The sequence below is a fragment of the Rattus norvegicus genome, chromosome 1 (genome assembly GCF_021556685.1).
Source record: "Rattus norvegicus strain SHRSP/BbbUtx chromosome 1, alternate assembly SHRSP_T2T, whole genome shotgun sequence".
Lineage (NCBI taxonomy): Eukaryota > Metazoa > Chordata > Mammalia > Rodentia > Muridae > Rattus > Rattus norvegicus.
In genome coordinates, this window is record NC_141534.1 from 36,415,066 (window position 1) to 36,429,222 (window position 14,157).

Consider the following 14,157-nt stretch of genomic DNA (forward strand, 5'->3'; position numbering starts at 1 on the left):
AAACTGCCCTTGCCTCAGTTGCTCACCATATGTCCTCTAAGCTGTGGACCTGCTGGTCACAAAGAAAGTTGAATATCAAACTGCCAGGACAAAGTAAAGAAGTTCTATTTGTTGCCTCACAGAAAAATCTGTCAGATATTATGGGCCAGCATAATGAAGAAATAAATATGCCAACATTACAGAAGACTTTTGGGTAACTGACTGGCGACCAGAAGTCCCTAATATTTCTAGCTATGGAAGCTGTTTGATCTGTACTTCCTATTTATTCAGGAAATATTTATCTCTCCCAAGTTTCTGATAGAGAAGACTAGACAGTTGTAGTATCAAAGTTGTTTAGGATTTAAGAAAATGCTTTAAAGTTTAGAAATGTGTTTTCAGTTAATGCAAGTTATGATAGAAGCCGATTTAGGTACAGAACTTTAGACTCAAGTAGATAGGATAGTACTTTCTCCAAGGTTAATAAACAGTGTGAATGTAATTCTAAGCATACAGTGTGTTTCTTTTTTTTTTAATTATTTATTATGTATACATCATACAGCTTTCTGCCTGCATGTATGTCTTTGCAGGCCAGAAGAGGTCATTGGATCCCATTACAGATGGTTGTGAGCCACCATGTGGTTGCTGGGAATTGAACTCAGGACCTCTGGAAGAGCAGACAGTGCTCTTAACCCCTGAGCCATCTCTCCAGCCCCAGTGTGTTTCTTATTGATGTTAGCATGGAGCCTTTTATTTAGACAGAAAGTGGGAAAGCTGCAGAATATTTTATCACATTTTTGAGCTCCACGATTGTGAACAGGAAAAAAAAAAAAAAAAACTTGATGTGTGGTTCAGTCCTAACATAGGCAATTGTCTACTATGATATCTTATGCAGTGTTCTAGTGCTATGAAGAGACACCAAACCAGGATAACTCTTATAAAACATTTATTGGGCTTGTTTACAGTTTCAGAAGTTTTGTACATTATCATTATTGTAGGGAGCATGCTAGGGAACATGATGCTCGAGAAGTAGCTGAGAATTTTACATTTTGATCCGTAGTCAGTAAGAAGAGGGAGACACTGGGTCTGAGCTTTTGAAACCTTAAATACAACCCCAGTGATACACTTACTCCAATGATGCCACAGTGCTTAATCCTTTTAAAGAAGTGTTCCTGCCTGATGACTAAGCATTCAAATCTCTGAGCCCTTGGGGTCTTACTCCAACCACCACACATGTAAGAAAGTAAAGGCGACAGGAGCTTAAAGCAGGTAGTCATGTTCCATCCACAGTCAGGAAGCAGGAGATTGCAGGGTTTCTTATACTGCAGTTATTTCCAGCACGTGCTTCTAAATCACCAGATCTTCTGATGTCAAATAAACTAAACAGAAAGTGCAAATCAACAATCAGTCTTGCTTCTCACATGATGCTAGAACTCATGGAGTTAACAAAATTTAAGCATTACTTCTTGACCTCTGTTTAAAACACAGATATAATTCAGTTTGTATGTATACGTGGGAGCCCATGTATGGAGGTCAGAGAACAATCTGTAGAGGTAATTTCCTCTATTTTGTAAGTATTTGGAATAGTAACATGGGTATGAGTCTTGTTGTCTTTTAACTTTGTTCCCAAACTTATCATGCTAGCCATAGTCAGAGCTTTAATCCCCATTTCTTCCCCTTTCCCCAACATTACTCTTCTCTCATAAGTAAAATAGGCTACAACTCGAAAGGTCCACAAAGTATTCAACAATTAAAACACTATGAAAGGCCACAGTCCATGTGTCATGTGAGACTAAGGGTAATCTCTTATGTGTGATCTCTTACAACATAAAAATGAGTGACTACATTTCCAACACAATTGTATAATTGAAGTGTTCTGATTCTAAAACAGAAGAAACAAGACAGCAAGAAAGGATCAGCCCAAAATCCAGAAGAAAAAAGTCTGATAGCTGTACTTTTGACAGGATTATGTGAATGATTCCAAAGGCTTTATTTCCTCAATCTTATATGGTTTCTATTTACCATGAAGGTTTCCACAAATATTAGTGTCTGAAGAAGTATTAAAATATTCTGAATATTTAAACATTTGTATTATTTCACTATAGTTCAAACTACCTTGTGCTGAGAAATATAAGAAAGTTTATTAAAGGATTTGCAACATTTTTCACACGTGGAATTTTAGTCTCTATGAATTAAGATGTTTTACATGCTCCTTAGTAAGTACAAAAGACCTTGGAATATTTTTCATACTTGTGTGCTTTCTCTCACACAGGAATTCTTGAATGTTGCTTAAGACCAGAAGACTGTTAATAGTTTTGGCTGCATTCTCCACAACTATGTTTCTCTCCAGTAGGAATTATCCCATGTTTGGACCATGCTATAGAACTTCTAACATATTTGCCACATTCTTTAGATTTATATGGTTTCTCTGCAGAATTGATTCTTTGATGATACTTAATGTTTTTGTTGAGCATTTCAACATATTCTTTGCATTTGTAAATGTCACCACATTATGAGTTACTTTGTGTAGACATGGGTATGAATTTTTAGAGGATAATCAACATTCCTCACATTTGTATGGTTTCCAATGAGTAAAAAGAATCTGGCTAGTTCTAAAAGAGTTGACTTACACTTCACAATTGTCAGGTTTCTCACCTGTGTGAATTTTCTTGTGTTCAGAAAGTAATTATAGACAACAGAAGATCAGGATACATACTTCATATTTGCAGGGTTTCTCTCTCGAGTGACTTCTCTTGTGGTTTAAAAATAATGTTGTACAATGGAAATTCTTGCCACATACTTCACACTTGTAGGGTTTTTCTCCTGTATGAATTTTCTTGTATACACTGAAAGTGATGGTGAAATTCAAGGCCTTTCAACATACTTAACACACTTCTCTCTTGTGTGAATTTTCTTTTCTTGGCACCAAGCAACATACATCAATATTTTTAAAGATATATTTATTTTATGTATGTGACTGTTCTATCTGCATGTACATACCAGAAGAGGGAATCAGATCCCATTATAGATGATTGTGAGCCACAATGTAGTTACTGGGAATTGAGCTCAGAATCTCTGGAAGAGCAACTAGTGCCCTTAACCCTTGAGACATCTCTCTAGCCCCATGAATTTTCTTATGCTTAGAAAGTCTTGATGGATAATGGAAGGCTTTGCCACATACTTCACACTTGTAGGGTTTCTTTCCTGTATGAATTATCTTGTGTTTAGAAAGTAATGATGGATAATGGAAGGCCTTGCCACAAACTTCACACTTGTAGGGTTTTTCTCCTGTATGAATTATCTTGTGATGAGAAAGTTTTGATGGAACATGGAAGGCCTTGCCACATACTTCACATTTGTATGGATTCTCTCCTGTGTGAGTTCTCTTATGTTCAGAAAGTGATGATGGAAAACGGAAGACATTTCCGCATATGTCACACTTGTATGGTTTCTCTCCTGTATGAATTTTCTTGTGGTTGGAAAGTTTTGAAGGATAATGGAAGGCCTTGCCACATACATCACATTTGTGGGGTTTTTCTCCTGTATGAATCATCTTGTGTTTGGAGAGTAATGATGGATAATAGAAGGCCTTGCCACATAGGTCACAATTGTAGGGTTTTTCTCGAGTATGACTTATCTTATGTTTAGAAAGTAATGATGGAAAATGGAAGGCCTTGCCACATTCTTCACACTTGTAGGGTTTCTTTCCTGTATGAATTCTCTTGTGTTTAGATAGTGATGACGAAAAGCGGAAGGCCTTCTCACATACTTCACACTTGTATGGCTTCTCTCCTGTATGAATTCTCCTATGTTTAGATAGTGATGATGACACATGGAAGCCCTTGCCACATACTTCACACTGGTATGGTTTTTCTCCTGTATGAATGATCTTGTGTTTAGAAAGTAATGATGGATAATAGAAGGCCTTCCCACATTCTTCACACTTGTAGGGTTTTTCTCCAGTATGAATTCCCTTGTGTACTAATAATAATGATACAAAGTGGAAGGCCTTTCCACATACTTCACACTTGTATGGTTTTACTCTTGTATGAATCTTCTTATGTTTAGAAAGTCTTGAAGGATAATCGAAGGCCTTTCCACATACTTCACACTTGTATGGTTTCTCTCTTGTATGATTTTTCTTATGTTTAGGAAGTCTTGAAGGATAAACAAAGGCCATGCTACATATTTCACTATTACAGTGACTCTCACCTAGATGAATTCTCTTGTGTTTAGAAAGTAATAATGGAATACAGAAGACCTTTCCACAAACTTCACAACTGTAGGCTTTTTCTACTTTATGAATTCTCTTGTGTTTAGAAAGTGATGATGGTGAACAGAAGGCCTTTCCACAGACTTCACACTTGTATGGTTTTTCTCCTGTATGCATTTTTGTATGGCTAGAAAGTCTTGATGGATAATAGAATGCTTTGTCACATATGTCACACTTGTAGGGTTTTTTTCCTGTATGAATTATCTTGTGTTTAGAAAGTAATGATGAATAATGAAAGGCCTTGCCACATATTTCACACTTGTAGGGTTTTTCTCCTGTATGAATTATCTTATGATGAGAAAGTTTTGATGCAACATGGAATGCCTGGCCACATACTTCACACTTGTAGGGTTTTTCTCCTGTATGAATTATCTTGTGTTTAGAAAGTAACGATGGATAATGAAAGGCCTTGCCACAAACGTCACACTTGTAGGGTTTTTCTCCTGTATGAATTTTCTTGTGTGCAGATAGTGATGACGGAAAGCGGAAGGCCTTTCCACATTCTTTACACTTGTATGGTTTCTCTCCTGTGTGAATTCTCTTGTGTTTAGATAGTGATGGTGGAAAACAGAAGGCCTTTCCACATACTTCACACTGGTATGGTTTCTCTCCTGTATGAATTCTCTTATGGTTGGAAAGTCTTGATGGATAATAGAAGGCCTTGCCACATACATCACACTTGTACAGTTTTTCTCCTGTATGAACTGTTCTGTGTTTAGAAAGTAATGATGCAACATGGAAGGCCTTGCCACATACTTCACACTTGTAGGGCTTCTCTCCTGTACAAATTTTATGTTTAGAAAGTCTTGAAGGATAAACAAAAGCTTTACCACATACTTCACTGTTATAGTAATTATCTCCTGTATGAATTCTCCTGTGTTTAGAAAGCGATGACAGAGAGCGGAAGGCCTTTCCACAGGCTTCACACTTGTATGGTTTCTCTTCTGTATGCATTTTTGAATGGGTAGAAAGTCTTGATGGATAATCGAAAGCCTTGCCACATACTTCACACTTGTAGGGATTTTCTTCTCTGTGAATTATCTGGTGCTTAGAAAGTAGTGATAAAAAGCGGAAGGCCTTTCCACATACTTCACACTTGTATGGTTTCTCTTCTGAATGAATTTTCCTATGGTTGGAAAGTCTTGATGGATAATGGAAGGCCTTGCCACATATATCACACTTGTATGGTTTTTCTCCTCTATGAATTATTTTGTGTTTAGAAAGAAATGAAGAAATGTGGAAGGCCTTGCCACATACTTCACACTTGTAGGGTTTCTCTCCTGTATGAATTCGCTTGTGTTTAGAGAGTATTGATGGATAATGGAAGGCCTTGCCACATACTTCACATTTGTAGGGTTTTTCTCCAGTATGAATTCTCTTGTGTACCAAAAGTAACGATGGAAAGTGGAAGGCCTTGCCACACACTTCACACTTGTATGGTTTGTCTCCTGAATGAATTTTTTTATGTCTGGAAAGTCTTGAAGGATGTTGGAAGGCCTTGCCACACACATCACACTTATAGGGATTCTCTCCTGTATGAATTATCTTGTGTTTCGAAAGTAATAACGGGATGCAGAAGGCCTTTCCACAAACTTCACATTTGTAAGGTTTTTCTACTGTATGAATTGTTTTCTCTTCAGGAAGTAATGATGGAATATGGGTGTACTTGGTACATTCTTCACACTTGTAGCCCTTCACTCCTAAATCAATTATCTGGTGATTTTGAAACACTTTCGTCCACTCAAAGACTTTGCCACATTCTTTGCAGGTACAGCATTTTTCCACTGTGGAGGAAGGGTTGAGAAATGAATAAAAGTAGAGCAAAATTCTGTAAACTTACAATGCTTCTGTTTAAAAACCAACATATTCTCATACCTGCACTGGTCTCTATAAATGATAAGCTACAGTCAATTTTTAATACCTGCATTCAATGAAGCCTAATTTAAAACACAGAAGTCAAAATTACATAGTGATCCATTGAAAAAAGAATACCATAAAACACAGAACAGGGGAAAAAGGAATATTAATCAAAGTCACATATAAAAGGAAAACATAAAATTAAGTAAGAAAACCCATTATGTAAATACAAATCAGCCCCTTACACAAATACAGAAATCTTATGACTAGATAAAACCAAAGTATAAAAAATTCAAACTGTGAAAACACCAAAATAAACAATATTTCTATATTTTATATATGTAATATTTTATATGAATATTATATACATATATGTAGTACTGTAGAGTTTGGATTTCAAAGTTACAAATAATAATTCAAGGGTTCAAGAAAGAAGTTCACCCATAGCTCCCTGCTCCCAAACCCGTGGGAGAGAGAGCTCACCACCCGGACAGGTGGGCACTACTGAGACTGCAAAGTGGGAGGGACCACCAATACTGCCCACCCCTGCCCACATCACTGGCCCAAGAGGAAACTGTATAGGGCCTCTGGGAAGCTGAAGATAAGGGCACTCCAGCGGCAGGTCCGCTGCGGTCCAGACACCTGCCAGACCTGAAGGGACCCGGTCAACAGCTCCCTGCACCCAAATCCCCTGAGAGGGAGAGCTAAACCTTCAGAGGGGCAGACATGCCTGGGAAGCCAGAAGAGACTACAATCTGCCCACATTTCTGACTCTAGAGGAAAACACCTAATGCCCTCTGGAACCCTGGTGCATGGGGGCCCCAGGAAAAAGCTGCGCATGCCCTCCTGGTTGCTGCCCGCACAGAGAGCTCAAAAGCAGTGCCCCAGGAGCAACTTCAGCCGCAGGACCACTGGTGAGACCAACTTTTATGCTCCTAGACCCTGCCTGGTGGACTCAGGACACATGCCCACAGGAACAGCTGAAGACCAGTAGACAGGAAAGATTACACACCTGAAAGCAGAACACTCTGGTCCCATAACTGGCAGAAAGAAAACAGGAAAACAGGTCTACAGCACTCCTGACACACAGGCCTATAGGACGGTCTAGCCACTGTCAGAAAGAGCAGAACAAGGTAACACCAGAGACAATCTGATGGTGAGAGGCAAGCTCAGGAACCCAAGCAACAGAAACCAAGACTACATGGTATCATCAGAGCCCAATTCTCCCACCAAAGCAAACACTGAATATCCAAACATACCAGAAAAGCAAGATCTTGATCTTAAACCACATTAGATCATGATGTTGGAGGACTTCAAGAAAGACATAAAGAACTCCCTTAGGAAAATGCAGGAAAACATAAATAAACAAGTATAAGCCTATAGAGAGGAATCACAAAAATCCCTGAAAGAATTCCAGGAAAACACAACCAAACAGGTGAAGGAATTAAAAATGGAAATAGAAGCAATAAAGAAAGCACAAAGGGAGACAACCCTGGACATAGAAAACCAAAGGAAGAGACAAGGAGCCATAGATACAAGCATCACCAACAGAATACAAGAGATAGAAGAGAGAATCACAGGAGCAGAAGATTACACAGAAATCACCGACACAACTGTCAAAGATAATGTAAAATGGAAAAAGCTACTGGTTCAAAACATACAGGAAATCCAGGACTCAATGAGAAGATCAAACCTAAGGATAATAGGTATAGAAGAGAGTGAACACTCCCAGCTCAAAGGACCAGTAAATATCTTCAATATAATCATAGAAGAAACCTTCCCTAACCTAAAGAAAGAGATGCCCATAAACATACAAGACACCTACAGAACTCCAAATAGATTGGACCAGAAAAGAAACTCCTCCCACCACATAATAGTCAAAATACAAAATGCACAAAACAAAGAAAGAATATTAAAAGCAGTAAGGGGAAAAGGTCAGGTATCATATAAAGGCAGACCTATCAGAATCACACCAGACTTTTCGCCAGAGACTATGAAAGCCAGAAGATCCTGGACAGATGTCATACAGACCCTAAGAGAACACAAATGCCAGCCCAGGTTACTGTATCCAGCAAAACTCTCAATTAACATAGATGGAGAAACCAAGATATTCCATGACAAAACCAAATTTACACAATATATTTCTACAAATCCAGTCCTACACAGGATAATAAATGGTAAAGCCCAACATAAGGAGGCAAGTTGCACCCTAGCAAAAGCAAGAAACTAATCATCTTGGCAACAAAAAAAGAGTAGAAAACCACGCAAAAATAATCTCACAGTCAAATACAATTATAACAGGAAACAACAATAACTATTCCTTAATATCGCTCAACATCAATGGACTCAACTCCCCAATAAAAAGACATAGATTAACAAACTGGATACGCAATGAGGACCCTGCACTCTGCTGCCTACAGGAAACACACCTCAGAGACAAAACAGACACTACCTCAGAGTGAAAGGCTGGAAAACAACTTTCCAAGCAAATGGTCAGAAGAAGCAAGCTGGAGTAGCCATTCTAATATTTAATAAAATAGATTTTCAACTAAAAGTCATCAAAAAAGATAAGGAAGGACACTTAATATTCATCACAGGAAAAATCCACTAAGATGAACTCTCAATCCTAAATATCTATGATCCAAATGCAAGGGCACCTACATACATAAAAGAAACCTTACTAAAGCTCAAAGCACACATTGCACCTCACACAATAATAATAGGAGATTTCAACACCCCACTCTCATCAATGGAAAGATCATGGAAACAGAAATTAAACAGAGACATAGACAGACTAAGAGAAGTCATGAACAAATGGACTTAACAGATATTATAGAACATTCTATCCTAAAACAAAGGATATACCTTCTTCTTACCACCTCATGGTACTTTCTCCAAAGCTGACCATATAATTGGTTATAAAACAGGCCTCAACAGATACAGAAAGATAGAAATAATCCCGTGCGTCCTATCAGACCACCATGTGCTAAAGCTGGTCTTCAACAACAATAAGGGAAGAACACCCACATATACATGGAAGTTGAACAATGCTCTATTCATTGATCACCTGGTCAAGGAAAAAATAAAGAAAAATTAATGAAAATGAAGGAACAACATACCCAAACTTATGGGACACAATGAAAGCTGTGCTAAGAGGAAAACTCATACCTCTGAGTGCCTGCAGAAAGAAACAGGAGAGAGCATATATCAGCACCTTGACAGCACACCTAAAAACTCTAGAACAAAAAGAAGCAAATACACCCAGGAGGAGTAGAAGGCAGGAAATAATCAAACTCAGAGCTGAAATCTACCAAGTAGAAACAAAAAGGACCATACAAAGAATCAACAGAACCAAAAGTTGGTTCTTTGAGAAAATCAACATGATAGATAAACCCTGAGCCAGACTAACGAGAGGAAACAGAGAGTGTGTCCAAATTAACAAAATCAGAAATGAAAAAGGGGGACATAACTACAGAATCAGAGGAAACTCAAAAAATCATCAGATCTTACTATAAAAGCCTATATTCAACAAAACTTGAAAATCTGGCGGAAATGGACAATTTTCTAGACAGATACCAGGTACCAAAGTTAAATCAGGAACAGATAAACCATTTAAACAACCCCATAACTCCTAAAGAAATAGAAGCAGTCATTAAAGGTCTCTCAATCAAAAATAGCCCAGGTCCAGACAGGTTCAGTGCAGAATTCTATCAGACCTTCATAGAAGACCTCATACCAATACTATCCAAACTACTGCACAAAATTGAAACAGATAGAGTGCTACCGAATTCTTTCTATGAAGCCATGATTACTCTTTTACCTAAACCACACAAAGGCCCAACAAAGAAAGAAAACTTCAGACCAATGTCCCTTATGAATATCGATGCAAAAATACTCAATAAAATTCTGGCCAACCGAATCCAAGAGCACATCAAAACAATCATCCACCATGATCAAGTAGGCTTCATCCCAGGCATGCAGGGATGGTTTAATATATGGAAAACCATCAACGTGATCCATTATATAAACAAACTGAAAGAACAAAACCACATGATCATTTCATTAGATGCTGAGAAAGCATTTGACAAAATTCAACACCCCTTCATGATAAAAGTCCTGGAAAGAATAGGAATTCAAGGCCCATACCTAAACATAGTAAAAGCCATATACAGCAAACCAGTTGCTAACATTAAACTAAATGGAGAGAAACTTGAAGCAATCCCACTAAAATCAGGGACTAGACAAGGCTGCCCACTCTCTCCCTACTTATTCAATATAGTTCTTGAAGTTCTAGCCAGAGCAATCAGACAACAAAAGGAGGTCAAGGGGATACAGATCGGAAAAGAAGAAGTCAAATGTCACTATTTGCAGATGATATGATAGTATATTTAAGTGATCCCAAAAGTTCCACCAGAGAACTACTAAAGCTGATAAACAACTTCAGCAAAGTGGCTCGGTATAAAATTAACTCAAATAATCAGTAGCCTTCCTCTACACAAAAGAGAAACAAGCCGAGAAAGAAATTAGGGAAATGACACCCTTCATAATAGACCCAAATAATATAAAGTACCTTGGTGTGACTTTAACCAAGCAAGTGAAAGATCTGTATGATAAGAACTTCAAGACACTGAAGAAAGAAATTAAAGAAGATCTCAGAAGATGGAGAGATCTCTCATGCTCATGGATTGGCAGGATTAATATAGTAAAAATGGCCATTTTACCAAAAACGATCTACAGATTCAATGCAATCCCCATCAAAATACCAATCCAATTCTTCAGAGAGTTAGACAGAACAACTTGCAAATTCATCTGGAATAACAAAAAACCCAGGATAGCTAAAACTGTCCTCAACAATAAAAGGACTTCTGGGGGAATCACTATCCCTGAACTTAAGCAATATTACAGAGCAATAGTGCTAAAACCTGCAAGGTATTGGTACAGAGACAGATAGACCAGTGGAATAGAATTGAAGACCCAGAAATGAACCCACACACCTATGGTCACTTGAGTTTTGACAAAGGAGCCAAAACCATTTAATGGAAAAAAGATAGCATTTTCAGCAAATGGTGATGGTTCAAGTGGAGGTCAGCATGTAGAAGAATGCAGATCGATCCATGCTTATCACCCTGTACAAAGCATAAGTCCAAGTGGATCAAGGACCTCCACATCAAACCAGACACACTCAAATTAATAGAAGAAAAAGTGAGGAAGAATCTCGAACAACATGGGCACTGGAGAAAATTTCCTGAACAAAACACCAGTGGCTTATGCTCTAAGGTCAAGAATCGACAAATGGGATCTCATAACACTGCAAAGCTTCTGTAAGGCAAAGGACACTGTTGTTAGGAGAAAACGACAACCAACAGATTGGTAAAAGATCTTTACCAGTCCCACAACTGATAGAGGGCTTATATCAAAAATATACAAAGAACTCAAGAAGTTAGCCCTCAGGGACACAAATAACCCTATTAAAAAATGGGGTTCAGAACTAAACAAAGAATTCACAGCTGAGGAATGCCGAATGGCTGAGAAACACCTAAAGAAATGTTCAACATCTTTAGTCACAAGGGAAATGCAAATCAAAACAACCCTGAGATTTCACCTCACACCAGTGAGAATGGCTAAGATCAAAAATTCAGGTGACAGCAAATGCTGGCGAGGATGTGGAGAAAGAGGAACACTCCTCCATTGTTGGTGGGATTGCAGACTGGTACAACCACTCTGGAAATCAATCTGGAGTTTCCTAGAAAACTGGACATTGAACTACCTGAGGACCCAGCTATACCTCTCTTGGGCATATACCCAAAAGATGCCCCAACATATAACAAAGACACATGCTCCACTATGTTCATAGCAGCCTTATTTATAATAGCCAGAAGCTGGAAAGAACCCAGATGCCCTTCAACAGAGGAATGGATATAGAAAATGTGGTACATCTACACAATGGAATATTTTCCGCTATCAAAAACAATGACTTTATGAAATTCATTGGCAAATGCATGGAACTGGAAAATATCATACTGAGTGAGGTAACCCAATCACAGAAAAACACACATTGTATGCACTTATTGATAAGTGGCTATTAGCCCAAATTCTTGAATTACCCTAAATGCACAGAACACATGAAACTCAAGAAGGATGACCAAAATGCGAATGCTTCACTCCTTCTTTAAAAGGGGAACAAGAATACCCTTGGCAGGGAATAGAGGGGGCAAAGATTAAAACAGAGGCAGAAGGAACACCCATTCAGGACCTGTCCCACATGTGGCCCATACATATACAGCCACCCAATTAGACAAGATGGATGAAGCAAAGAAGTGCAGGCTGACAGGAACTGGATGTATATCTCTCCTGAGAGACACAGCCAGAATATAGCAAATACATAGGTGAATGCCATCATTAAACCACTGAACTGAGAACAGGACCCCCGTTGAAGGAATCTTAGAAAGGACCGAAAGAGCTTGAAGGTGCTCGAGACCCCATATGAACAACAATGCCAACCAACCAGAGCTTCTAGGGACTAAGCCACTACCCAAAGGCTATACATGGACTGACCCTGGGCTCCAACCTCATAGTAGCAATGAATAGCCTAGTAAGAGAACCAGTGGAAGGGGATGTCCTTGGTCCCGCCAAGACTAAACCACCAGTGAACGTGATTGGTGAGGAGAAGGCAGTAATGAGTGGAGGATGGGGAGGGAAGCACCCATATAGTAGGGGAGTGGGAGGGGTTAGAGGGATGTTGGCCTGGAAACCGGGAAAGGGAATCACAATCGAAATGTAAATAAGAAATACCCAAGTTAATAAAGATGAAAAAAAAAAAAGAAGTTCATGCATATCTTCAGGCATTATATGTTGGTGCAGTATGTAAAGATTATCCCCATATTATTCAAACACTGATTTTTCTGCCTCACATTTACTTGCCATTCACGCATGGTAGTGTAAAGCTTATTCTCAGAATTTCCTTCATCAAGTTAGTGTAAAGATTGTTCCCATTTTATTACCTAACTTGTCAATAAAACTGATCCGCTAATAGACCAACTGCAGAGAGGAAAGAGTTGGATACCTGCCAGTCCAAGGAAGAAGAGACAGAGAGAAGGTGGCAGAGGGGGGAAGGAGAGACAGAGAGGTGGGGGAAGGGGGAAGGAGAGAGAGAAAAAAGGTGGGGAAGGGGGAAAGGAGAGACAGAGAGAAGGTCGGGGAGGGGGAAAAGAAAGAGAGGGGAGGGAAGGAAAGAATTCACTATAAGGAAGGGGTCCTGTGAGACATCATGTAAGGACACATGAAGCCCAGAGAGTCAGAGCAATACAAAAATGTAAGAATCCTGAGAATTTTGTCTGGGAGGTAGGAAGATTAACTTAGAAGATTAAAATTGATTATTAACTGCCCAGTAAATGCTTTGTGAATCTTATCAAATAAATCTTATACTTTATATCTCTTTCATTTTGGAACTAGCCAGAGAGAGAGAGAGAGACAAATCTTCACTTTTAAAAATGCAGGAACACATACTTACATAAAAAATAAACATTCAAGTTAAGATTACTTAGAAATGGCAGAGCTTTGGCTGTCATAAGAGCACAAGTTAATCTCATGGTAGAAGAAAACACAGCTTATTAGACACACATCTGTAACATTAGATAATGTCCTTTTCACAGAAAATGATAGAAAAGTAGAGCTGGAAAAGATGATTTATACCACAATATTATGCCTCAGTGACTTAATATTAGATCTTAGAATTTCCCACTCTGTTCTCTGATTCCTTCCTTTAGACATACCTGGATGCTTAATGGTAGCCGTTCCTCCTTTCACATCTGAAGGCTCTTGTGTTTGCTCCAGAAACGTCACGAGATATGGCTTAGCGGAAGCAAGTCCTGCTTGTGGAGAGAGGGAAGAGCATTGTTAGGTATTCTTCTGGGGAGTAAAGAGAGAAGATAAAATAAAGGCGTATAATAGGGGGTTAGCTTTTCACGTTTCCTGATGGGCACTCCAGAATCCTGACGAGAAACTTAGGACTTGTGGGTCTTGAGCTTCATATCCCTTAGTTACCAGGACAA

The 14,157-nt window shown here is 38.8% G+C and overlaps 1 protein-coding gene across 16 annotated transcripts in view; it reads right to left on the reverse strand.

Annotated features, from left to right (window-relative positions):
• Positions 1 to 905: 905 nt before the first annotated feature.
• The window catches only part of Zfp729b (zinc finger protein 729b), a 34,327-nt gene continuing 21,075 nt past the window's right edge, over positions 906 to 14,157 (reverse strand). For 3 of the 16 annotated variants that reach the window (XR_015639535.1, XR_015639531.1, XR_015639533.1), the window contains 3 exons: positions 13,879 to 13,974; positions 2,632 to 6,033; positions 906 to 1,355 (listed from right to left, as the gene is read on the reverse strand). Coding sequence is in view for 9 of the 16 variants with exons in the window: in XM_087588982.1 (XP_087445108.1) it covers positions 2,999 to 6,033; positions 13,879 to 13,977 (3,134 nt within the window). In the remaining 7 variants the exon portion in view is untranslated. 16 annotated transcript variants of the gene reach the window in all.